We start from the raw sequence: 23,950 nt of genomic DNA on the forward strand, positions 1-23,950 counted from the left end.
ACGCTTTCCATTTTATGTACCTGTACTTTGGTTATGCAAGTTGCAGACCTGCAAACGAGCAGGAAGAGCTATGGTTATAATTTGATATGCAGCTGAACACTTAGGCCACAGCAGCAAGAAAGTCTAAACCACCACACAGTTGATTATTAATGCTACATGTAGTGTATAGGTAAAAACTGGTCATAAGATGTCCCCTGGACTGAAAATACAGAAATAGGTACACTATTGTGTTCCACTTATTCTCGAATTTTGGACTTTGAAACATGGAATATGTATGAAATATAGGGCTTGGCTCTTTGATGTTCAAAGATTTCCTTACCCTGCTTGACTCACTAGTCTGCTGATGGAGGTACTGTTGTTACGAATGAAGCAACTGCAGAACTGGGCCATTGTGTAAGAACTCCAAGTGCTCTGGCAGATGAAACTTTTTTTTTTCAGCACTTGATTGCCACATTGGATGATGCTTCATGCTGTATCCGGTGCTGCTACCTCTGTTTGTCTTCTGTGGAACTGTGAACAGGCATGCATTTTAATGTAGAAAGAGTTTTATGTGGCATATTAGTTATGGCAGAGGATCAATCCTTGTGTGTTAATGGATGTGTAGAATGAGTCTAATTAATCTTTTAAATTTATTTTCTGTGTACTTTCAGGAAAATTGTACAAGTTTCTGATGAGTTACTACTATCACTTCTCTATAGTCTAAAGCACTCATTTCATGCTTGTGCCTTTGTAAATAAAAAGCATCCACTGAAATGTTTGCAAAATTTGATCTTATACTTTTGAAAGTGAGTTTTGTGATGAAAATTCTTAACTGTTATATTCGTGGCAATGTAAGAAGGAATGGTGCTGCCAAAAATTAAAGGATTAAGGGAAAATCTTCAAGTTACAAGAAACTTATTTCATTTTTTCCATACAAAACATACTATTTCCACTAGATAGAAGTTAGTGGAACCTTTTTTTTTGTCTATTAGTTCTTCCTTATCCCATCATTTGAGTTTGTTGTTTCTCAAAGGTGTGTTGTTTTGTTTTTGGAATTCTGTGTGTCATCAGTATGGCAGTAAGCAATGTTTTTGTTGGTTGGTATGTGCTTTCAGAGGACCATGGGAGTATGCTGCTTGCAGAGGCTCTGCTGGAAGAATGTTTGAAGGAAAACTTTGCCAAACTGAAGGACTCCATTCCACTGTCAGAGAAGAGTGAGCCCAAACTGGGTGAAGCTAAACAGTATCTGACCAATATCTTAAGCAGAGGGAAACTAAGAGTAAGTGGGTTCTATCATCGTAATTCCTGCCAACTGGATGGTTCTCTTATATGATTATTAGTCTGATACAGGGTGTGGGTGTTGCTGTTGATGTCCATGGATGTACAGTGCTGTATTGTAGGTGATACTAAGGGATGGTAATTCCCCTTGGCAGAATCTTACTTTGTGAGACTTGCTTTTTCATATGCAAAGAAATTATGTGCTACAGAGACATATCCTGTTTATTTTTTCTTTAACTGGAAAGAAGCAGGATAAATATTTAGAATTTCTCTTGGGTGGTGAGGCGTGGCCGCATAAGGGTGCTGTCAGGCCTGCACAGCTGAGTGACCTCCTGCTGTTCCTGATCTGAGGGAATTGTGCACAACTGGTCAGCTCCTGATTGGAGAAAAATGTGCCACAAGCTGCTGTCAGGAACTTAGGGTTGTGTTGTGAGTCCAGGACTACAGCCTCGCTCTGCTTTCAGTGTCTGTCAGAGAAGTAATGCTTTTATTTTGTTTTGTGGTCTGGCTGTGTGGCTGGTAGCTGCTTGTCAACTCAGTTGCAGAGCTTCAAGAGTGTTTTAATACTCTGCTTTGATAGTTGCTGCTGCTGCGTTGGTGTCCTTTGACACACATTTGCATAACTGGGTTTAGATATAAATGAATTACAACAGTCTGTTCTAGACTTGTATTACTTGTGGTCCTGAAATTGCCAGGCTAGTTTAGTTAGGTTGGAAATGTATATTGTACTTTTACCGTGTTAGTTTCCAATGAGCAAGGTCAGCCTATTTAGAAAATAAAATAGAGGGAGTAAGGAAGAGGAGTCTGTCCAACCCTCTTCCTTTATAGTTTAGCCCCATTAACAGTCAGAACTACTGAATTCTTCCAGTTCTTTGTGTTTAGTTTGGCTGCAAGAATTGCCATTACTGTTTCTTTGCTAGTGGTGACTTAGCTACTCATGTAGTGTTGGTTGTATGTATTAAAAAAATGGGTATGAAGGCTTGGGAACCTTTTCACGCTTTCCAAAGGGTCTGAACAGATGTGTTTTACAGAGCTTTCTGTTACACGTTTTCAGTCCTTAAACGAAACAAATCTTAGGTGTGCCTTCTGTTTTTTCACTGTTGTGTAAAAATTCTTTGACAGCTGAAGAAAATTTGGGAGCTTTCTCTAATTAAATATACAGAGGACAGGGAAGCACTTGTCTAAAAAGCGATGTTTACTGCCTAGTTTAAAAGCAGGGGTTTTTCTTAGTGTGTGTGTGTGTGTGTGTAGATAACTGTAGGTAATTCAACCTTTTATGTGCTCTGTGTGGCTGGAGAATTGATAGAGTAGGTCAGCTGAGACCAAAGAGCTGGCTTAGAAACTGTGTATTTCAAAACTGAGCTCCAAAGTGGTTGCCTGACCTTCGCTGCCTACTGCTCTCATGAGCTTAGCCCTTGCAGTTGTGACAGGAAGGCATTCTGTACCTGCCTGATTTGCCATGGAGTACTTCATTCTTTCTGTAAACACTTTCTCTCTCCCTGCTCCATTTCAGCCGAAGTATATGACAGAAGCTATGCTGATCCTAGGAAAGCTTCATTATGTGGAGGGATGCTACAGAGATGCCATCAGCATGTATGCAAAAGCAGGACTTGATGACGTCTCAGCCAAAGATGAACCTCTGTACATGCTGCGTTTGATAACTGAAGCCTTTGTGATTAAAGGTAAAGGACCATGGATGTGTATTTGAAATATACTGGTTTTAGGTTGAAGCTAATTCTCCAAGTGATTTGGTTAGAGCAGGATTAGGGTAAAGATGTGTGCTGTAGAAAATCCTACTGGTTATGGTCTGTGTAGTTTTAAACGTAAAGGCATTATGGAGTCTTAGTCCATGGTTTTTAAACTTGGCTGGCTTGTAAAGAAAAGCTTGAAATTGGAAATCTTGTGGTAACTCTTGGCTGTAAGTCAGCTACATGCTTGAGCTTGTGTGTCCATTTTGGGAAAATCTAAATCAAGCCCTCAGCTGAATTGGGGCCTATGCTTTCTCTGAGAAAGAGTTCATCTACTTGTACATTTCAGTGATTTCTGTGAATTAAACAAGGACAACGTCTCCAAGTTTTAAACTTTGGACTAACAGAATATGTGCTTTCAAAGCAGGTAGTATATTTTTGCAATGCATGTCACACAGTATCAGACCTTATGTACAAACAGGAATCTCTCCTCCCCCTTGTAACTCTACAGACATTGCACTCTTTGAGAGATTCTAATTAAAACTACCTCTGTGGGTAGTGAAATTGCATTTCCTTTTTCAGTGGGGGAAAGGAAGACCCTTGTCAGTTTTTGACTTGGGGGGAGAAAAAGATCAGTAATCTTCTCCTTCGCTTTCGGTTCCTTTATAAATGTTGCTCAAGTACTGCTACCTATCTACTGCTTTCTACTCTTTTCAGCATGTCCACCAGCTAATTAGGTGAATGAGAACTCTGATGATCAGATACCTTCAACTGGTATGTAAAAGAGTGAAACCAAATCAACCCAAAATACTGTTTGACTGGGCTGCTAGTATTACTGATAATAATTTGAGTCATTCTGCTTATTTTGAAACCCTGTTTGTGCTGCTTTGCTTGCTTTTATTTTTGTTTCCTGTGGTACTGATCGAATCTGCTTCATTAATGAGCTTTTGTGAAGCAGGACTAATTTACTTGTACCTCACACTGACACTTGCATGGCGCAGAGGAGTGAGTAGCTGCCAATGCATTCTCAGCAGTGTATTTGAGAGCAACTCTTGGTGCACTCCAGAGTCTGAAGGAGATGCACTGTCCTCTTTGGGAACTGGATATGACCCTTGGGGAGGTGTGAGTGTAGTGATAATGTGTGAGTGGAAACTGATGGAATAGCACTGTTGTTATAAGACCCCTTGTGTTGTGGTGACTACCTAACTTACTCATGAAGATATTGGAGGTGTTTGCCTCAGAGCATCAGGCAGTTTTTTTGCTTTCTTTCCCTGTGTGGTTTAGCATGGAATGTAAATACTGTGTTGCCCCTGTAAACCGCAGGAGCCTCTGCCATTGCAGAGCAACCTCTGTGCTGTTACAGTTCCACAGTCTTCATCCTCCATGATGATTATTTTCTTATTAGCTAAGATATCAAGGGTGTAGTAAGTCACTCAGTATTCTGCCAAAGTTTCTGGCAGAAAAAAGTCCAGCAGAGTGGAGTCCAGGTGAGTTTGGAGAGGGCACTCACTAGGATCACTGTTCCCTCATGCCATGTTCCCTCAACCTCCCACTCTTATGTTAGCACTTTGTGCAGGTAGCTATGGCAATAACAATGTAGATGTAAATTTTCATTTTAGAGCACGTGTCCAGGCTGCTTCTGCAGGGCAGGTAACAATATGGAGTTGAATTATTTAAAATTCATTGATACTTTATGCTATAGATTTTTCTTATTCCCCTTTTTAATTTGGTATCTCTCCAGAAATTATGTTGATCCATGCCATATTACTGCCTTTGGTTGAACTATTGGCCATTTATGTAATATGAAACGTTCTTTAAAGATGCTCTTGAATGTTGCTGGTAGTAAAATTTTTTGCAGGGGTCATTTAGGCAAATATCCAGAAAAGCCACAGTCCTGTCTACTTCAAGGCAGAAGTTAGGTTCCCCTATTAATTTCTTGTTCACATTTTCAGAAATGGGAGAAAGCAGTTGGTTTAATAGAATTTCCCTGTTCACCCAGCATTAGTTAAAGCAGCAGAACTTTGTATCACCTCGTAGTGTGAACTTGAAACTGCCTCAGTTTTGTGTAGTTAATACTGCTGAGTTATGCCTGTATGCTGAATGGCAGCATAGGTTTAGGCTGGAAAGAAATGGAAGAAACGGTCATGGAAGAAAGAAAAGTCAAATCAAAGGCTTATATTTTTAATGTTGACACCTATCCTTTTAATGTTGGAAATGAACAAAAATTAACAAGAAGGATGTGGGATGCACTGGGAGGAGTTGCACAGATGAAGCTGCTTGTAGAAATCCAGCAAAACCAAGTTTCCTTCGTTAGAGCACCTTTTAACCTCCGCAACACTGAAGGTTGGATGTTGAGCTAAATCTCTGGAGTCTTTCTCTGGAGGTCCATAGCATGTAGTAGGTTCATATTATGTTAAGAGGCAGTATGGATTTGCACCCTTGTGTTTGGACTACAGAAGTTGAGCAGGGAAAAAATTTCTTGCTTGCCTTCTCAGTAAACTTCCACACAAAGTATCAACAAGTAAACGTGGAAGTTCTTTATCAGTCTGAGCACTTGTGCAGTTGACAAGTCACAGGAGAAATGGCAGAGAGAGCAGGATTCTTCAGCTTCTCATCTGACTGCTGCTTCCTGTTCTGTTTCTAAATCTCTGCATTGTGAGGAGATGAGTTTCGTGGGCGCTGTGAGTGGAGCTCTGACAACAGTTTGATTTTTTCATTATGACTAATTTAAACCTCTATGGTTAGTTAATAGGTGGTTGGTTTGTACTTGTCTCCTTCCTCCCCATCTTCCATTGAAGTCAGTCCCTCCTTAAAACTTTTCCTCTGCTCGGTTCACATTACTGCTGGTAATCTCTGATGCAAGCAGCTCTGTGTTGCATTAAACCAGTATTGAGTAAGTAAACTTTGCTTCTCATTCAATTGGGACACACTGTGGCTTTGTTACCTGGTGTTGCCCATTTGAAACAAGCAAGCAAAAAAGACTTCAGAACAAAGTGTGTAGCTGTCAGAGCCCATTGATTTCCCTCTGTTCTGCTTGCTGCAGAAACTCTGCAGAGACCTCTCTTCACAAAGAGAAATTCTTCCTGGCAGTAGGTTAGGTCACTGCCTAACCCTTTCAAAGCTCTAGTAAGTGTAGCTCTAGCCAGGGCTTCAGCATACCTCAAATCCAAGAAAGAGGCTTCTCTGATGTGGCAGTGTTTGCTGTGCTGCTGAGAGCACAATGAGAGCTGTTTCAACTGAGGCAGGCTGTTGCCAGCCCGAGTGATGGAGGCTCAGGCGGGGCTCGTGTGCAGGGTCCTGTCTTTGTGACAACTGAGAGGGGCTTTAGCTTGTGGTCAGGGATGTGTCAGAGCTGCTGCAAGGTGAGTCAGCCCTGTGCTGAGGTGCTCCCTGCGTCTGTCAGGCCAGGCACGGGACTTCCTCTGCCTGGAGTGGGGTAGCCTGGAGATAGCTACCTATCTAAATTTGTGCAGCAATGGCATAGGATTGCACATGGTATCTAGTTTCTAAATGGATTTCTAGGGAGTTAAAGCTTTAGAAATGTCACTGCCTATTCTTTTCGTTTTCACCCAGTCCATCCTGTAATTTTTGTAATTTAGTCATTTTTGTGCTATATTGGCCATTTGGCAACTCAGGGTGGATTTAAGTTGTGCAGCTTGAGTCTGAACTCTCTGTAGAGTCAGAAGTTGGCTGTTCTGGGGTGATTCATCACCTCTTTAAATGGTGTGTGACACAATTGAAGTGAATGGTGTTGTACAACACAGCCTCTTTGGTGACTGTGAGAGAAGACTGTGGACTAAGTTGAGATTTATCCCTTGTAAATCTGTTCCTAAATTGTTTTGGTTTTTTTGTCTGGTTTCTGTTTATTTTTAACTTTAGAAAAGACATCTATTTTATCAAAAGTCTGCAGTGAGAGCTTGGTTTTTTAAGATCTTTGAAAATATGTGGAGGAGAATAAGGTGATAATGTAACATGTCTGTAAGAAGCCTTGATCATAGTCTGCATTTTACTGTAACATATCCAACCAAAAGTCTTATCTATGAGGAAATGAAACTGTGTCAACGCAGTGGTTCAGAACTACCTATATTTTGTTCTTGAACCCATTTTAGTCATTTCAGGATGTTCAAGATCTGTGGTGTGACACTTTTGAAAAACCAAAGATAAGATCTTGAGACAAACACTGCTGGATTGAGTCACTGATCTTTAGAGCTCTCCTAAGAGCTGTGAGTGGTATTTCTGAGAGCAAAACCTTGAAGCTACCACGTGGGTTTTTTTCCCCGAGTTTGATAATGATAAACAGCCTGGAACCTACTTCCAGTGTCCTGGGTTCAGCCCAGCTTGTTGTGGATTATTTTGCGTTTGTTTGGTCTTAGGACAAATTGCTGAGCTTAGGTGTGTTCCTGTTTCTCTTGTGGTTGTATCTTCCAGAAATTCAGTGGTAATGAGTTCCATATGCTTGGAATGACATTGTTCTGCTTTCTCCCCATGTCAAATAATTGTCTTGGGTTTTTAATACTGGAAGTGGTAGTTTGGAGGTTCTTACGGTGTTCTGAAAGGAAAATGGTGATATACAGAGATAAACAGAAAACCTGACCTTCTACTTGACTGGTTTGAAAACCATTTGCTTGGTTTTAATCATGGTTTTAAATTGACCAAGTGAAGCCTCAAAATTTGAATAAGCGGTTTTAAACTTCTTTGTGATTGTGCTGCTTAGTTAGTTTCTTATTTTGTTGGCTTGCACTACTGTTAAAAACAGTAGGTTTGCATTCAGTAAATAAGAGTTTGGTATTGAAGTTGTTCATTCTAGCTAATCAAAGGATGTATCACGCACTTGTTCATATGCTTAATTGGAGTCTTCAATTTTGACATTTGCTTGTGTGTCATTCATTTTTCTAATATAGTTTTCTATATGATGATTAATTTCCTAGGTGAGATTTGTATTCAGCTGCTTTTGTTTGAAAATTAGAATAAAATGTAGAGTCAAAGATAGCTTTATTGCAAAGCCGTATTCTGAGAAATCTACTTTTTCCTCTTAAGAATTTGATTAAGAATTTTCAGTTTAGTAAATGAATTTCTTTAACTCAGTGTTTCTCATAAGCTGATACATTTCTTGTCATGTGTACATGTTTTTTAATTCGCTGATTAAAATGGGAAAAATAAGCTTTCCTGTTTGGTTTTTTTAGTTCAGTGTTGGTTAATTGAACAAAATGGTGGAGAGAATTGAAAGGGAGAAAGCTAAGGTTTGTGGGGTTTTAAAGTTTATTTTATTAATTTTTGTCCTCTTTGCAAGAGAACACCTCTATTTTAAAGACTATTCCAGTGCTTCGTCTAACTCTTATTTCAGATCCTAAGCTAGTAACCTTTCTAGTTCTGTTCTTTACTAAATGCTGCTGATCCCATGGTACAAGGATATATTCCACTCAAATAACATTAATGGGTTACTGTGTGTTACTGGCTCAACTTAAGCAGCCTTACTTTTAATTAGTTTCCTGTTAGCTTCTCTGGAATGAGATTTTTTTGGCTCAACTTAAGCAGCCTTACTTTTAATTAGAGTTTCCTGTTAGCTTCTCTGGAATGAGATTTTTGTCCACTTAGTTTTGGTAAGTGAGATCGTAGTATGAAAACTGTGGAGTATTCTGGAATACAGACTGTGTGGAATGATGTTGAGTACCACTAGTTTGAACAATTTCAAGTGCAGATCAATTGAGTTTAGAAAGATCATATAGTTTTGCAGAGTCATAATTTATTTCGTAATCTTCTTTTGAAAGTGAGTTTACACTTCTAACTTCTTTTTGCCAGAAGCATTTTTAATTCAGGTCATGTTTTATAAGCCTCTTAATGGGCTGTACGTGCACTTTCTGAGTCTGCTCCTTGTTTCAGAGGGCATAGCATTTTTCAGGATGTCTTCTCCTTTCTGCAGACAATGTTTGGAATACTATTCCACTTCTTGTATGCCAAAAAACCCTCCCAGTGGTTATACACACTCTTGTGCTTGAGATCTTTACTACAGGATAATTTTTAAGAATTTTTGAAGTTCCTTAAGAAAAACTTTGCTGTAATACCTAAAAAGAGATTGTGTGTGTGTATCTTACTATGTAAGAACATGCTTTATCTTGTCCACTGAGACAAGAGTAGAAAATGGATTAATGGAAGGTTGATGGCATTTTCTCCATATTCAAGTAAGTAATTTGCTTTATATTCTCTCTAGAAACTAATGGAGAAAAGTAAAAGTGTGTTTTAATTACCCATGTCAAGATAAAGATGCTCCATTTCTGTATTGTTGTTTAGGAGCCACATGACTGCAAGGAAAGTACTCAAATCTGCTAGTGGTAAAAAAAGAGGGAACAGATCTTCCTGTCCTCCTTGCTGCACAGCTGACCCCACCCTCCCTAGAAGCTGAGTCTTCATGCTGCCTGCGTTGCAGTTACTGTCTGAGCTGGGGGCAGTGTGCTATGATGTACCTATTTAGCAGAAATGGGCAGCAGGTTGAAAGGTGCAGGGGAAAAATCCTAAGAGCCTGAATTCCCTCCCCGTCTCTCTCCATTGGTTTTAGTGTCAGGTATTGTTGTTTAGGCGCTGTTGACATTGTAGCATGTGTACCATAGGCCTTTACTTGAATTTCTAAATCTTCTATACTTAAATAATCCTGTTTAAAGTGGAAGGGTTGTTACCGTAATATGTTCTGGCTTCCCAGGGGTCCCAATTCGCTGCTGTCTGGAACCTGCCCACCTTGGGAGTGATGGTGCTGGCTGAGGCACTTGAGTTCATTAAAGTGTTGAGAGGGGCAGCTAGAACCTTGCTAAGGACAGCACCACCGTTCTTCAGTGTCTTTAGGAAAGCTTGTTGATCATGAAGAACCAGAATTATACTGGGCACAAAATTGAGATGAGAAAAGTGTAGGTTTGGGTGATAGTTAAGGGAAAAGTTACCTAAAACTTTGATTTCATTTTTTTTCGTACTGATGTATAGCTTTTCAGTGATAATGGGCTTCATGAGGATCATTAACACTTGCCAGCATGCAACTGTTAAGCTGAATGCTGCTTTTAGGATGATATATTTGCTTGCAGTTGTCTCTGTTACTTCATTGCTGTTTCCTCTACTGGCAGCTCTGACTAAGTGGAACTTAGTGGGACACAAGTAGAAGAGAAGAATTTGTGTTGGGTTTTTTGTTTTGGTTTGTTTGGGGTTTTTTGGTGTGGTTTGTTTTTGTGGTTTTTTGGGGTTTGTTTGTTTGTTTTGGTTTTTTTTTTTTTTGTGTGTTGTTTTGTTTGCTTTGTTTTTTTAAGGGTCTGGCAGGGGCAGGGCACAAATTCCTTTGCTGGAATCCTCTGATGATGACAAAAGGTTGAGATTTGCCTCTCTGAGGACTGAGATCTGTGGGAGATGGGTTCCTTCAAAGAGAGCCTGAATAGCAAAATTATTTTTCTTGCCTGGCCATTAGAAAAATTGAGTCCCAGCCAAAAGAATATATGATACAATAGGACATTAAAATTAAAATAAGACATTGGCAGAACTTGTTTTCACTTTTGCTTGGCAAAAGATGCATCTTTTAAATGTTAATCCACATCAGAGAGAGAGAGAGAGACTTTGTTCTATACCTGGTATGCACTTCAAAGTGCTAGTTTTCACAGTTCTGACAGCAAGACAGGAAGCATGCTGTTAATTCATGTTGGTATCAGAGTAGCTGTCTGATAGGCAAAAGCCCCACTTTGTAGATGCTGTTGTCTTGATAAAAGGACCTAGTATTAGTATGTTTTATTTGGGGTTTCAGAAAAGCAGTTTAAGAGTCTGGAGTTGCCCTTACATTGTGACAGTGATGACTTTTAACCTGTTGCATGTTGGTGAATTGTGTGCTGTGGTGCCACTGCTTTCCTGCTTGGATGTGAAAGAGTTGCCAAGCCCAGCCTTGGTGTTTGTGATGCTCTTAGGCTTTTCTGTTGTGCCCCATGAGCTTTTCTCTGCTGTTGGATCAGATGGTTTACCTTTTCAGCAGTAGTTTGTTTAGCACAGTCAGCTATGCACAAATGCAGTGTGAGTGTTAGACTTTTGAGGAGAGTTAGATGCAGGCCACTAAATGCAGATTACTGAAATTTGGAAAGTGGAAAAAGGGAATAACTTCTGGTTCCTTTTGTTAATGTGACTTGGTTTCTGCGATGGAAAAGTTTAGTTATTCTGCTCCCTTCCCCACACGTAGTTGTAGGTGGTGGTTGCACATGTGCATTAAACCTTCTCCACCTTCTGCACTATGACTTAGTTCTCTAAAGCTGTGGGGTTAGCAGCATCAGGAGATGGAAGATTATTTGCCCATGCTTTTCTGAGGCAAGGGACCAATTTTTGTTAGGTTACATGAGACAGCATGCTACACTTACTTTCACTAGAAGAGAACAAATACAGATGTAGCTTTTAGATGGTGTCATGCTGGGGCTGTGTTGTGCAGCGTGGTATGTGTCCAGTGGCTATGGGAAGATTTCTCTGTGCTGGTTTGCCCTGGAGTAAGCTTCAAATGTCTGTCTATCTTTTAAGTGACAGGGCAACAAGCCTGTTAGTCCTCACAGGCTCTGTCTGTTCTAGTGACTTTAAGTAGGATTGTCTTGAGTGCTTGATAGGAATCAGCATAGTAAAATATGAATTATCTTTCCTTTCTCTCTCTTCTACTTCCCAAATACACATAGAACCATAGAATCATTTAAATGGGAAAAGACCTTTAAGATCATGAAGTGCATCCATTAACCCAGCACTGCCAAATCCAGTAATAAACCACATCCCTAAGCACTACAGCAAAACATCTTTGAAATACCTCCAGACATGGTGACTCCTGGGCAGCCTGTTCCAATGCCTGGCTGCTCTTTCAGTGAATAAATTTTTCCCGATAGCCAGTCCAGACCTGCCCTGGCACAACTTGAGGCCATTTTCTCTTGTTTTTACCTGTTACTTGCTACGTTGTAGAAGACACTGACCCCCACCTAGCTATACCCTCCTTTCAGGTAATTGTAGAGGGTCTCCTTTTCTCCAGGCTGAGCATCCCCAGCTCACTCAGCTGCTCCTCATAGCACTTGTGCTCCAGACTCTTCACCAACTCTGTTGCCCTTCCCTGTACATGCTCCACCACCTCAAGGTCTTTCTTGTAGTAAGGGGCCAAAAAATTGAACACAGGATTCTAGGGCTTGTCTGATTCAGTGACTCTGCAGCTAGAAAAGAACTTTCTTGCTGGTGATGCTGCTTAACTGTGGTGCAGGTGAACTCAAGCTGAACAAATTCCAGTACTTGGTCATCAGTGCCATCTCTCTCCCCTTGTGCCCCTTCCACCTTGCATTTTTTCTCTTCTGCTTCTTCCTGTTGTATTTAGACCAAGGAAAAAAATGCAATTTCTGCAGTATGCCATGACAGTTTATGGATGTGGATGGTGTTGACAAAAGTCTTTAGATGTGGGGCTGTAAGAGATTGCTGATCTCCCCTGTCTTTGCTGTGCCTCAGAGCATTGCTCCAGTAGATGTATCTTGGTGTCATGGAATGGAGGTGGCCTCTTACACCAGGACAATCAATACGTTATAGAAGTGGTCCCCAAAGTGGTGCATGTGCCCCAGGGGGTAAGCAAGATGATCTGCTGTGGTGCAGAAGAAAAGTATTATAACTTCTGTTTATTTTTTTCTTAAAAAATCCACCAGCAAAAAAAAGCGCCCCACATTGAAATAAATCTTGATTATTGTATTTTATTGAAAGTAGTGCCCTCACTTAGTCTGTATGTCAGAGGGTCCTGTGTCATGTAGAGCCTACAAAAGTGTCTTCCAAAAGAGAGGGTGTTTCACATTGTGGAAGGCCATCCTCAGTAGTTCCATATGTTCCATATTCACTTCCATATGTTGCAGCTCACTTGTGCCTAGTTAAGTGGATTTATGCATTATATTGTCTAGTTCTTATTAAACTAACATATACAAAATAGACAAGTAGCTTAAAGATACCCTCAAAAACTACTTGTGGATTCCAAGTAGTAGTAGAAATTGGAGCACAAGTGAACAATAAGAATGTCAGAGCTTACACTATTAGCATGAGCTCTTCAATCAGGTAAAAGCAGTGACAGTCTAATTGGATCTAATCAATGAAGTCTAATGACACTCAATTCAGTACTTAAATTTTTAGAAGCCTCTTTTGAGCTTTCTTACGTAAAAGCAAAATATGAAAAAAAAGGTACCATTGGAGAAACACCTTGCCAGATTCTGGTTTAAAAATGAAATACACAGAGAATTGCTTAGCAGCACAGTGGGGCCCAGAAATGCACAAAGTGCTGTAGGATGGTGTCAGTGGGGTTAACTTTATTAACACAGGACTTTTAAGTAGAATCTAGTTTGTAGTGAGTTGGGGAGTGACCATGAAAATCTGTACACACCAAAGCTCAGTGGTTGTTCCTGGCAAAATGCTTAAAATAGTTGTCAAACTTAAGGGTGAATTATGCCTTTTTGCTTTTACAAAAAGTCAGGTATTCTGAATTTGCAGGCCTTTTCTCTGGTGACAGGTGGCTGTCAGTAACACGTAATCTAGCAGGTGTTTTTGAAAAAATAAACACTTAAATATAGAATAAATAGATTGTAAAGCAATGTATGTATATAAATATAAGCATATGTTTGGGTGTGCACGATCAAAATTTTTTTACTTAATATGATCAAAGAATTTTGGAGACCACTGTATTACAGGCTGAAGCAAAGGTTAAAAGATGTGCCATGAAGGTTAAGAGCAGCCAGCTGAGCAGGTCTGGGTATGCTCCAAAGATTTAGTGTCTGTGGATTAAAGTTGCTGATTTCTGCTATGCATAAGATATGCAGTGTGATGCAGAGCCCACGCAGCATTGATTGAGGGCAGGGGACTGAGGCTGCATCTCAGGGGAATGTTTGCTGCCTTCTGGCTTCACAGCCACTCGATCAAAAAGCTGTCCTAATTTGAGCTATACACTTGAGCTCTAGTTACAAGTCTAACCAGATAGAGTTCTTGCTTTGATAATAATTGGAGTAACATTGTTAGTATTGGTTTATTGCATCTAGTAAGAAAGCGGGGAGTAGGAGGTCTTGAGTTCTGCATTGATGCAACTGAGCGGCCTTCACAGGTTGCTTAAATTTTAAGCTTCATTCCCAGCTTATAGTTAGAAAGGTCTTCAGATAATTTTACTTGACGTTACTGGCATTTTCTGCCTTTCTACCTTTGAGACTTTTACATGAAAAATACCTCAAGATTGTAACAGATTGCCAGGAATTTACAATAATCCTATATAATAGGAAGCAGCAGGGAAAGAAGTACATGCAGCTTTCTTGAACAACTAAACGTGTCTATTCATCCCTATCTCTCATGGGCTGCAGTATGAATGAATGTGTTCAAAACCAAGGGCTTCTAGGCCTTTCTTCCCCCTCCTCTATTTGCATTGCAAATAAGCCCTGCTGAAAAAATCATAGCTTAGTTGCTGCAGAGATAAGTGTCAAGACCAGGTTGTGAATTATTTAAACTGCTGTGAATTATGGCAGAAATAATGCATAGTGCTGGGTCTTGCCTGTGTCAACCTAATCCCAACTGCTGCTTGTTGATGTTTGGGCCATTTTGCTTTCCAAGACACTGTAATGGAATAGCTTAGTTGAGGACTATGCTCTCAAGTTCAAACCTTAGCTGGCACGGCAGACTGGTTATAATATCATCTCTAGAATGGTTTGATTGTGCCTTTGAATTTTGTCTCTGAGAAGTGTTTAGTATTCTGATGAATGTTGATTAGTCAGCATGCACATGTATATGTTTGAAGTCTTAAAAATAGTCTTGTTTCAATGCTAATTAATTTCCTACAGCCACATTTCTGAACTAGGCCATTTCTGAAGGCCATGTGCTAGTAATGGAGTGCATCCTCTGCTTGGGGACAGTGACCCAGAATGACCTGGCATTCTCCAGGGTGAGAACCTGTTTCCTTGCAGTGGCTGCTGCCATGCAGTATCTTCATGCAAATGACTTACCTTCCTGTACTAGAGTAGAACTACTGCATGCACTTAGCTTAGCATCACACTGTCTTTTGGCCAGGCTGGCCTGTCTGTGGGGCACAGGAGCACAGACAGTGGAACCTTGCTCTGCAGACTGGGGCTGCTGCTGTTGGCAGGGCTCTGAGTTTCACACTAAGATGTCTTTTGCTTCAGGTTGCCATAGGTGTGTTCAACACGTAGCGCTGAGACACAACACAGGAGGTTGGGTTCATGCTCTTTGTGCTGTCGTGTTTCTTTGATCTCTTCTTCAGCTTGCCAGGTACCTCTGATGCTCCTGAGCTGTGGGGTTAGCAGTCTTGGTGAAAGTGATGGGCTGCTTCTGACCCTGAATTCTTGCACCTATGAACCCACCATTCCCTGGTTGTCTAAATTCATTCAAGTGCAGGAGGCTTGAAGTCTGTGTAAAAAGGAAAGTTAAAAGAACCTGTGAGAGGGTTGGTACATTGTTCCTACTTGGAAGGAGGAGCGCTGCTATTTGGTGAGGTAGTTTATGAACCATAGAAAAATAAAGCCACCCACCTTAATCTCCACCCTAGTCCATGTGCAGTCTCCATCTGTGCACTGAGGCCTTCAAGACCAGGCTGGGTAACACACCCTGAGCTGGCCCTTCTTTGTGCAGAAAAATCAGACCATGGACCTTCAAGGATTCCTTGCAGCATGAATTTTCATCCCATTTGTATTGCTGAGAATCTGATACCGCACGTCCACGTACACATGGATGTTCCAGTTCTGGTAGTAATACCACCTCAGAGCATTGGAGCTATATGATATCAGTGTCTTCCCTTGGCAAGGACTGACTGAGATGAAAGTGGAAATAAGCCTTCATAAAATTTCCCCTTTCAGATTTCCATAAATGAGAGCAGTGCATTTCAACTCGAGGAAGAGATTAGTTCAGTGATATGTCTTACAAACTATATGGATTTGGGTTTTTTCTTACATAACTGCAGCTTAGATTTGGGGGCAGGGAAGAAGGGACAAAGATTATGGAAGGGTGAAGAGCCAGAGATGAATCAATGGGAGAAGTAGAGTAGGTGAATGGAAGCCTTGTCTTTATTCAGGAGAGGAAAGCCACATTTCTATACATAGAAAGCTACCTCCTCTGAAGTGGGTAGAATTTGTTCTTAAAGTAGGATAATCTAGAAACATGTCTTGAAATCTTGAGCCTGGGCCATACTCTACTAGAAAACTGTCTCAACTATATGATAAACTACTATAGTATATACGTAAGTATCTATTTAAATTTAGGCACCTGATTCATATGAGAAAAATCTCAGTATAGATAAGCTTTAAGTTGATAGTCTCTTACCACAACTGGTTGTGAAAAATACCCGAGTCCCTTTACCTTAACCAGTTAACAATAAAGCATACAGCCTTATGATTTACTTGGAAGTTAATTCTGTCTTGGCAATAGCTCCACATTTCTTGCTAAACCCAGTGTGGAAGTAGCATGCACTTTAGTGGTTTTCTGACACATTGTGGGAACTGAGTTGAATTTAAATTGCTTGTTGTGCTGCAAAGTTTTTTCTGTGCTGATAACTGGAGGATGGACAAGAGTTAGTGGAATTTGTGCTCTTTGTGGTGGAGGGCTTGTCAAGTCTTATCCAACTGCACCCTAAGCTAATCTTATTGCTGGGGTTTTGTATTGCGAGAACTGAATTGGTGGCTGCAAGAGTAGGGAACTTGTGTTGGTTTTCTTCTGTTCTTCCCCTTGTATACTGGATTTGCAGTCTGCTTGCTCTAATTTTTCTTTTTATTGCCTTTCTGTGGTAGGGAAGAATCGCCCTGTTTGGATTCTGTAGAAGATTTTGTACTCAAATGACATCAGGTCAGTGCGTACAGTAGCAGAGAGAGAACCATGACTAATGTCACATTGTGTGGGTCATTTTTCCTTCTAGCTCCTTACAAGTAGTGCAGTGTAGCATAGTATCTGTTTTAATACACTGTATGTTGCTGGATCCTTACTGTGGCAAGAATCCTTTTGGAGATATTCGTTCCCGTCTCCGATCAGCCCCAGCTTTGTTTCTCTGACTTGCATGGATGGGCATGTTTGTTGTCAGTACCTGATGCTGGCAGAGGCTACTTACTTTCCTCCCCCGTGTCAGAGCTCAGAGATAGTAACTCCTTGCAGTGGGCTGTAGCATGTATGTAAATGGCTTTTTATCAGCCTGTTCTCTCTGTGTGACATCTCCCACGATAAACGCCCCCACGCAGACTGTGTTAGGATGGCTCTTGCCATTTGATTAAATGCTGCTTGTATATGAATGTCAGTGGATTGTACTGGACTTTTTTTGCAGGGCCCTCAGCCCTACTTTGCATTTAAGGGGATGGTGGCTCTGAAATGCAGACTTCTTAAAATTTATTTTCACTTAAGGGGAATAACTAGAAGTTCAGAGGTAGATTAAATGGAGACAGATACAAGAAGAATATTTGTAGGTTATTTATTCTGGCTGGAGTGCTGGATACTTTTGGTTTGTTCTTTTGCTGTAGAGAGAGTTAATGTGCATTTTTTCCCTTTACTCATTACAAAGTCACAGGGTTGGAAAATGGAAGCATCAAAATAATAGGAAAACAACTCATGATACAGAGACTTCATAGATGGACTAGAGACAAAATCGGTTATATCTGGATGCTGTACAAGGTGTTCAAGAAAAAAAGAAAACACAGATTGGGCATTGGTTAAAAGCAGCAAAATGATTGTCATCCATGTCCCACACACCCTGTCAGTTTGAAATAAATTCAGTCCTCCTGCTCTACTCTGGGCTGTATTTTCAGAGGTGAAAGGTATGGATATGTGTTCCTCCAAGATACAGATCTTTGAGGGAACACACCATATACTTCTGGCTTGGGAGAGGGCAGAAGGAGTGGGGAGCCACGTCCCGAGCTTGAACCAGGGAGGCGTTTTCTCAGCCCACTGAACTAACTGCTCATGTCTGGCTCAAATGTAGGACATGAGATAGGGAGACTCCTAGCAGAGTAACCAAGGGGACAAAACAAATGTTGAACATTAGAAGTAAACAAAGCTAACACTGCCTGGGAACCTCGGGCTCTTCCAGCATGAGCGCCCAGACTGTATCGTACATCATGGGGAAGCCTGGCTGCCCATTGCTGCCTCACAGCAGTTTGTGGCCAAGACTCCTGGAATGGGCAGAGCTGAGGTGTCTCCCGGACTGTGGAAGTCCAGGAAAGCATGGCTGGTGCCTGTGGTGGGTCCTCCCGAATCCTTTGCCACCTGCTGCAGCAGTTGAAATAACTTCATTGAAAGACTGTCTGGACAGTTGAATTCTTTTCTTCTTTTGTCACCTCTGTGGATCTGTGTCAAGAACACTAGGATTTTGTATTACATCTTATATATTTGTTATTAGGGGATGTTGTTATATATAAAAATTTACTGGAAAGCATGTGCTGAACTTTTTGCAGCCTGTGTTGGGCTACTGGGCATCAATACATACGGTTGTGATGGGTGAAGATCCAAGTTTTCAAGCAGTGGTGTCTTGTAGAGATCCAGTGTGGCATGAGAACCTGTACCAATCAGAGTAAAATTGGTATGTGGATGTGTAGCCTATCCAAATAGGTTTAAGGATATAAAGGATGTCAGTGTGATGCCAGACTAAGGGTCTGATAGTAGAAGTTTTTAATGTAGGGACCAGTAGCTGTGGATCTGCAATTAACATACTCTCTGTCTGTTGGTGGTGTTGGATAATGATACAAGAAAGAAGTTTAGTAGTACAAACCCCAGGGTTTTTTCCTTCCTTTGGAAAGGGAATGATCTTGTGGCTGAGTCTCTTGTGCCTTGCCAAGAGCTTGCTGTTTGTCCATGAGCAATCTGCATGTGCTAAGATTTTCCAAGAGAGGCCTCAGATTTTCCGACTTAGTTTCTGTATCATTTTCCAGTTAGGGTTTTTTGTTGTTTGTTTTTTCCCCCTCAACGCTGCTTACTGAAAGCTTCACTTGAAGTAGCAGATGCCTAGAAATTATCAAACTCAGTGCCAGGCTGGCACTGAATTGAAGCACCCAAGATCTATAGCCATCTTTGGAAATACAGACCCTAATTCCTCTGTTTGCTGATTCCTACCAGAGGGACTGTGTGTCCTGTCTTCATAAAGTGTTTGAAAGGCACTGTAGGAGTGTGCAGTGGCACTGTGTGTTAGAGCAGCATGACAAAGATGCCTTGCATGTGTAGGAATTGTATTTTCCTGGGGGCAGTGTCCTGAAAGTCATCAAAACAAGAGGGAAACCCACATGTGGAAAAGCCTTCCTGTCAGCTGGTAAATTAAGAATAATATGGCCATACTGCTGTTGGTGGGCTTCAGTTAAAGAAGATGTTGCCATTTTGCAGGTTTGTCGCTGGAGCGCTCAACCAACTCAATTGCCTCACGTGCTCGACTGTGTGAAAGGGAGGAGGAGGTAATGGCTTGTTTTGAGAGAGCGTGTGTTATTGCCCAGGTGTACTTGCAGGAGCTTGAGAAGGTAAGAAGAAATGTACTTAGGGTGTTGCCTGGTGGCCTGCGTGGGATTTCCAGGGTTTTGACAGCAAAAATAAAAAAATGGAGAAATGTCAAGTGATCATAGCAAGGAGTATGAAAACAAGTTGGAAAGAATGAAGTGTCTCAGTAAAATCATTTCCAAAACAGCAGTTTAGCTGGTCTCTACCTGTTTTCTCTGACAGTGAGGTCTGGAAACCAGTTTTGTCTGTGGTAAAGCACCAAATACTTCAGATATGCACGGGTTGGGTCTCAAGTTTAGCCCTTACTAAAGAGGAGCTATGAACTTAACATGGCGAGTCCTGGCATGAAGGAACTCAAGACATTTTACATACCTGCTGTGTAAATGATACACAGTAGTGGATATTGAGATCCCTGACGAGCTGAAAGAAACCTTTTGGGGTCAGCTATAGCAGTTTAATTGCGAGTACTTCACCTTTTCCAAGTGAACCTTGAGGAATCTAGGTCATTAGAAGCTAGATCCTCTATCCCTGGAAGTGTTCAAGGCCAGGCTGGATGGGGCTCGGAGCTGCCTGGTATAGTGGAAGGTGTCACCACTGCCCATGGCAGGGGGATTGAAGCTGGGTGATCTTGTAAGGTCCCTTCTGACCCAAACCATTCTGTGGCTCTGTGATGAGTAGCAAGTAACTGCTCAGCCCATGGTTGGTGGCCCTCCCCTGAGCCATGCAGATTGTGTGCCACTGATTTGCTGTGCCCATGCAAACTTTGCCTAGCTGAATTTTCAGGACATACCACGTGCTTCCATGCCCTTCCTTTGCCACACATTAGGCTTGACATTAGCAGTGCTGGTGGCAGTGCATGTTACCTGTCCTGTAACTCAAAGGCCTTTGACCTGACCAGATACTTCTGCTCTTCTCTGTAACAAAGGTGTGTTTCTGTCTCAGGTTTTGTTTTTAATTGCATCGAACCAAGAAAAAACAAGCTTAGTGCATTTATAACAATTCATTAAGAAAGCCAACTAACAAGTGGCCTGCTCTGTTTCTCTACAGAAAAAAAAGGAATAGTTTTTAAATCTAAAATGTTACTGTCCTTCCATTGTGGAAGGATGAGTTCCTGCCAGTGCTGGACACCATAAATTTTTTTTACTGACAGCTTGGGTCTGTGAAGAAGGGAAAGGGTCTGACCTGTAATTCATTCACTTAGAATCAGAGAACCAGTAAGGTTGGAAAAGACCACTGAGTTTACTGAGGCCAGCTATTAATTCAGCACTACCGTGTTTGCCACTAAACCATGTTGCTGGGTGCCATGGTCCCGTGCTTTTTGAACACTTCCAGGGATGGTGATTCCACCACTTCCCTGCACAGCTTGTTCCAATTCTTCACCACTCTCTCGGTGAAGAAGTTTTTCCTAGTATCCAATCTAACCCCCCCTGGCACAAATTGAGTACATTTGCTCTTGTCCTGTCTCCTGGGAGGAGACCGACCCCCACCTCTCTACCAACCTCCTTTCACATAGTTGTCTTCTGGACACAGAGACAAAAATGCAGGATTGCTGATAGACATAGTAAAAGTTCAAGTAAAAGTAAAAGTCCTTCTCCAGTCCTAAATGAAAAACCCTGCTTTGGAGAAGCAGCTTTCAGCAATGGAAGCTGCTTGTTACCGGTAAGGAAGCAAAACCAGGAGAGATTTTGATAGGACAAATAGAGGAAGGATGAAGATTCTTCCGTCAGGACTCCTGACGGCTTGCTAACTCTTAACAAATATTTATGTTATATTAAACTAGATAAACCTACTCAAACATTGTATTAATATTTCTGTGCAAGATGCTGGATCTTTGTAGTGTGAGTGGTATTTCTCAAGCTGTTGGTGTTAATATGTGGCTTTCTACTTACTTTATTAAAGGTTGGAAAGTAATAATGGATGGTGTTTTAAAACTCGTATTGCATGCAGAATATCTCATGGAAGTAATTGTATAGTTTATTTTAAAATTGATTTTGTAACATTTTTGAATAGCTAATAAAGGTAATATTTTATTGTTGAAGATGTCACTGGCTCATGAGGATCTGGCTAGTTCCAACAGTTGTCTGTATTCCCAGATATTTCTTTTTTTTCCTCACAGACCTTAAACAACACACATTCAAGGAGTATCAAGGGCAGCAATGTGACTTACTCTGAGTTTGAACTTTCCTACTTTCTGGAAGCAGCTCTACAGAGTGCCTACGTGACTCAGTTAAAGAAAGGGTAGGTGGATGCAGATATTAATAAAATTACATAATATTGCATGTTTTGTCTCAGATGAAGACTAATTTTTTTCTCTTTATGACTTTTGGCTGCTGGCTTACCTCAAGTCTCCTCAGTGTCCTTCCGTTTCTCCTATTTGTGTCTCTCTGTCTTTCTTAAGAGTCTTAAGCATCATTTTTCCAGACCTGCAAGTAGAGTGGGGTAGAAAATTTTTCTTGTCTTGACTCAGCTTTGTTCCCTGTGGAGACAAGGGGAGTTTGACCGTAAAGAGAGAGTGGAATTTACACTGCTGTGTGCCCTTAAAATTTTCAGCCACAGCACCTGATTTAGAGTTCAGTAAAGTCTTACAGGTAGTTTCTTTCATTTATTTGTTTGTTTGTTAGTCTGAGGTCTTAAATATCCCGATCAATGCCCCAAATCTGTGTGTTTTTACTATGGAGAATGCATGTGGGAACAGTGCTGCTCCAGGGGATTTATTACACCTCTGAAATACAGCTCCTAGTGAACTTCAGAAGGGCAAGAGGAGTTAATATGTGCAAGCCTACAGTGAATTTCACCTGTGGAAAACCTTCTCGAGACCAGCAGAAAAGACACTGTGAAAGCCCACTTCCAAAGGTCGTTGGTGAGGACAGGCTGTTCCTAAACCAGGCCTTCAGATGTTCCCTAAACGTGTCTTCAAAATGTAATTAACTCTGGTCATCCAATGGAGAGATTTTGTCATGTAGGAGGGTGTCTCTTCAGCATGTGTAAACAGCACTTGTAAGAATCTATCCTTCCTTAGTCCTGTTCTTGCACTATATTACTCCATTTATTCTCAAGGAATCAGATACTGAGTTTCTCAGTACAAACTGTCTTCACAAATATTTAACTTTGGCTTTTTTTGCCTTCACCCACAGTCAAAGATATTTTCTCTCATTTTCTTCACTTCCTTTCCTGCTGAAAAAAAAAAGTAAAATGGAGAAGAAAGCAAAAAAAAAAATAGGGAAGATTAAAAAGATGAAAACTAGGAAAAAAAATCCCAGCAAAAATTAGTTTAAATTCTTCTGTAGAAAATTTAAACCGTTTTTTGATTCTGCTGGAGGAGGGTTGCTTCTTGTTTAGGGTTTTTGCTACCTTTTTATCCCCCAAGAGTGACTTTAAACGCAACTGTGAATAGCCACTGTTCTCCATGCATGTAGAGTGAAGCTGTACCTGTAAGCATATCCATGAGAGGTGCCTTCAGGTAAGCCTTGTTTGAACCTGGAGGCTTACAAAAACACAAAGCTCAGATGTTGTAAAATGACCCCTTTAGTCAGGCAAGTACAAGTTTATGCAGAGAGAAAAGCATGGACTTGTAAAGCGTAGTCTCAGTGTCCTCTTGGTATGTGGTTTTCCCAGGTGAGCTGGGGGTTGGCCAGCTGTGGCACAGTATGTGCTTTCCTAACCCTCTGTCCTTCTCATGGCAAACAAAAAAACTCGGGTCTTGCCAGTAAGCTCATTAACTATGTAGTAAAATAAAATCCCATTTAGAACATATGGCACTGATGTCCTCTAGGCACCTTTTGAATATCAAACTAGTGATCATTTTGTTCAGCAGCATTGTAAGTTCAGTCTTTATCAGTGATGTGTTCATTATATCTAGTGGGATATTTTGGCTTTTACTGTGGGCCCCTGCATGCTCCCTTCCCATGTTATTTTAATGATGGCCTTAAAAACCAAATCCCAAACAAAAACAAACCACAAAAACCCTCCAGGAAAACAATTTGAAGCAAAATATGTGTGAATTAAACTGTGCTTTGATTATAAGATGAATTGCTGCAACAGCAGCAAAATGTTCTCTGTAGCTGTCTCCTGATGAAATAGCAATGGAGCTCCTGCAGCTGGGATGGGAGTGGAATCCCATGGGCTCCTTACCTCCTTCGGTGCAAGTGAGAAACATCAGCCAGGGTTGGAAGGTCCGGTGGGATAAAAAGAGCCTGATGGGATGTGGCAACTTGTCCGCCCCCGCGGCTGATACTAATGTGTGGTTTTTGCCACAAGAGGGCATAAGCAGCATTGGGATATGTTAAGGAAAGGGGAGGGATACGGGAAGAAGCTTTTTAGGATGCTTCATGAGTATAATAGATTACTCCACCTGATACTGAACAGCTCAAAGAAATGCTTTTGTTCACCTTATTGCTTCCAGCGTGTTCAGGTAGGAAATAAGCCGTGGATGATGACTGCTCAAGCTGTCAGGGGGTAGGTTCTACCAGGTGGGATGTCCTTCCCCAGTCCTACATGTGTACAAAAGGAATAGTGAGGGCTTTATTCTTGTCTCAACAGGCAAAAGAGCTGCGAGA

The 23,950-nt window shown here is 41.1% G+C and overlaps 1 protein-coding gene across 4 annotated transcripts in view; it reads left to right on the forward strand.

The window, feature by feature from the left end:
- The first annotated feature begins 1,094 nt into the window (after positions 1-1,094).
- Positions 1,095-23,950, forward strand: part of TTC7A (tetratricopeptide repeat domain 7A) — a 170,624-nt gene continuing 147,768 nt past the window's right edge. Inside the window, exons 1-4 of one of the 4 annotated variants that reach the window (XM_017744795.1) lie at positions 1,095-1,258; positions 2,771-2,939; positions 19,287-19,417; positions 21,511-21,632. In XM_017744795.1, the coding sequence (XP_017600284.1) occupies positions 1,109-1,258; positions 2,771-2,939; positions 19,287-19,417; positions 21,511-21,632 (572 nt within the window). In that variant the 5' untranslated portion in view covers positions 1,095-1,108. Of the gene's footprint in view, positions 1,259-2,770; positions 2,940-3,662; positions 3,720-19,286; positions 19,418-21,510; positions 21,633-23,737; positions 23,806-23,950 lie in introns of those variants that run through there. The other 3 variants (XM_008641720.2, XM_017744796.1, XM_017744799.1) reach the window with 3 other exon arrangements.

This window comes from Corvus brachyrhynchos, unplaced genomic scaffold (genome assembly GCF_000691975.1).
Source record: "Corvus brachyrhynchos isolate BGI_N302 unplaced genomic scaffold, ASM69197v1 scaffold258, whole genome shotgun sequence".
NCBI classification, from domain to species: domain Eukaryota; kingdom Metazoa; phylum Chordata; class Aves; order Passeriformes; family Corvidae; genus Corvus; species Corvus brachyrhynchos.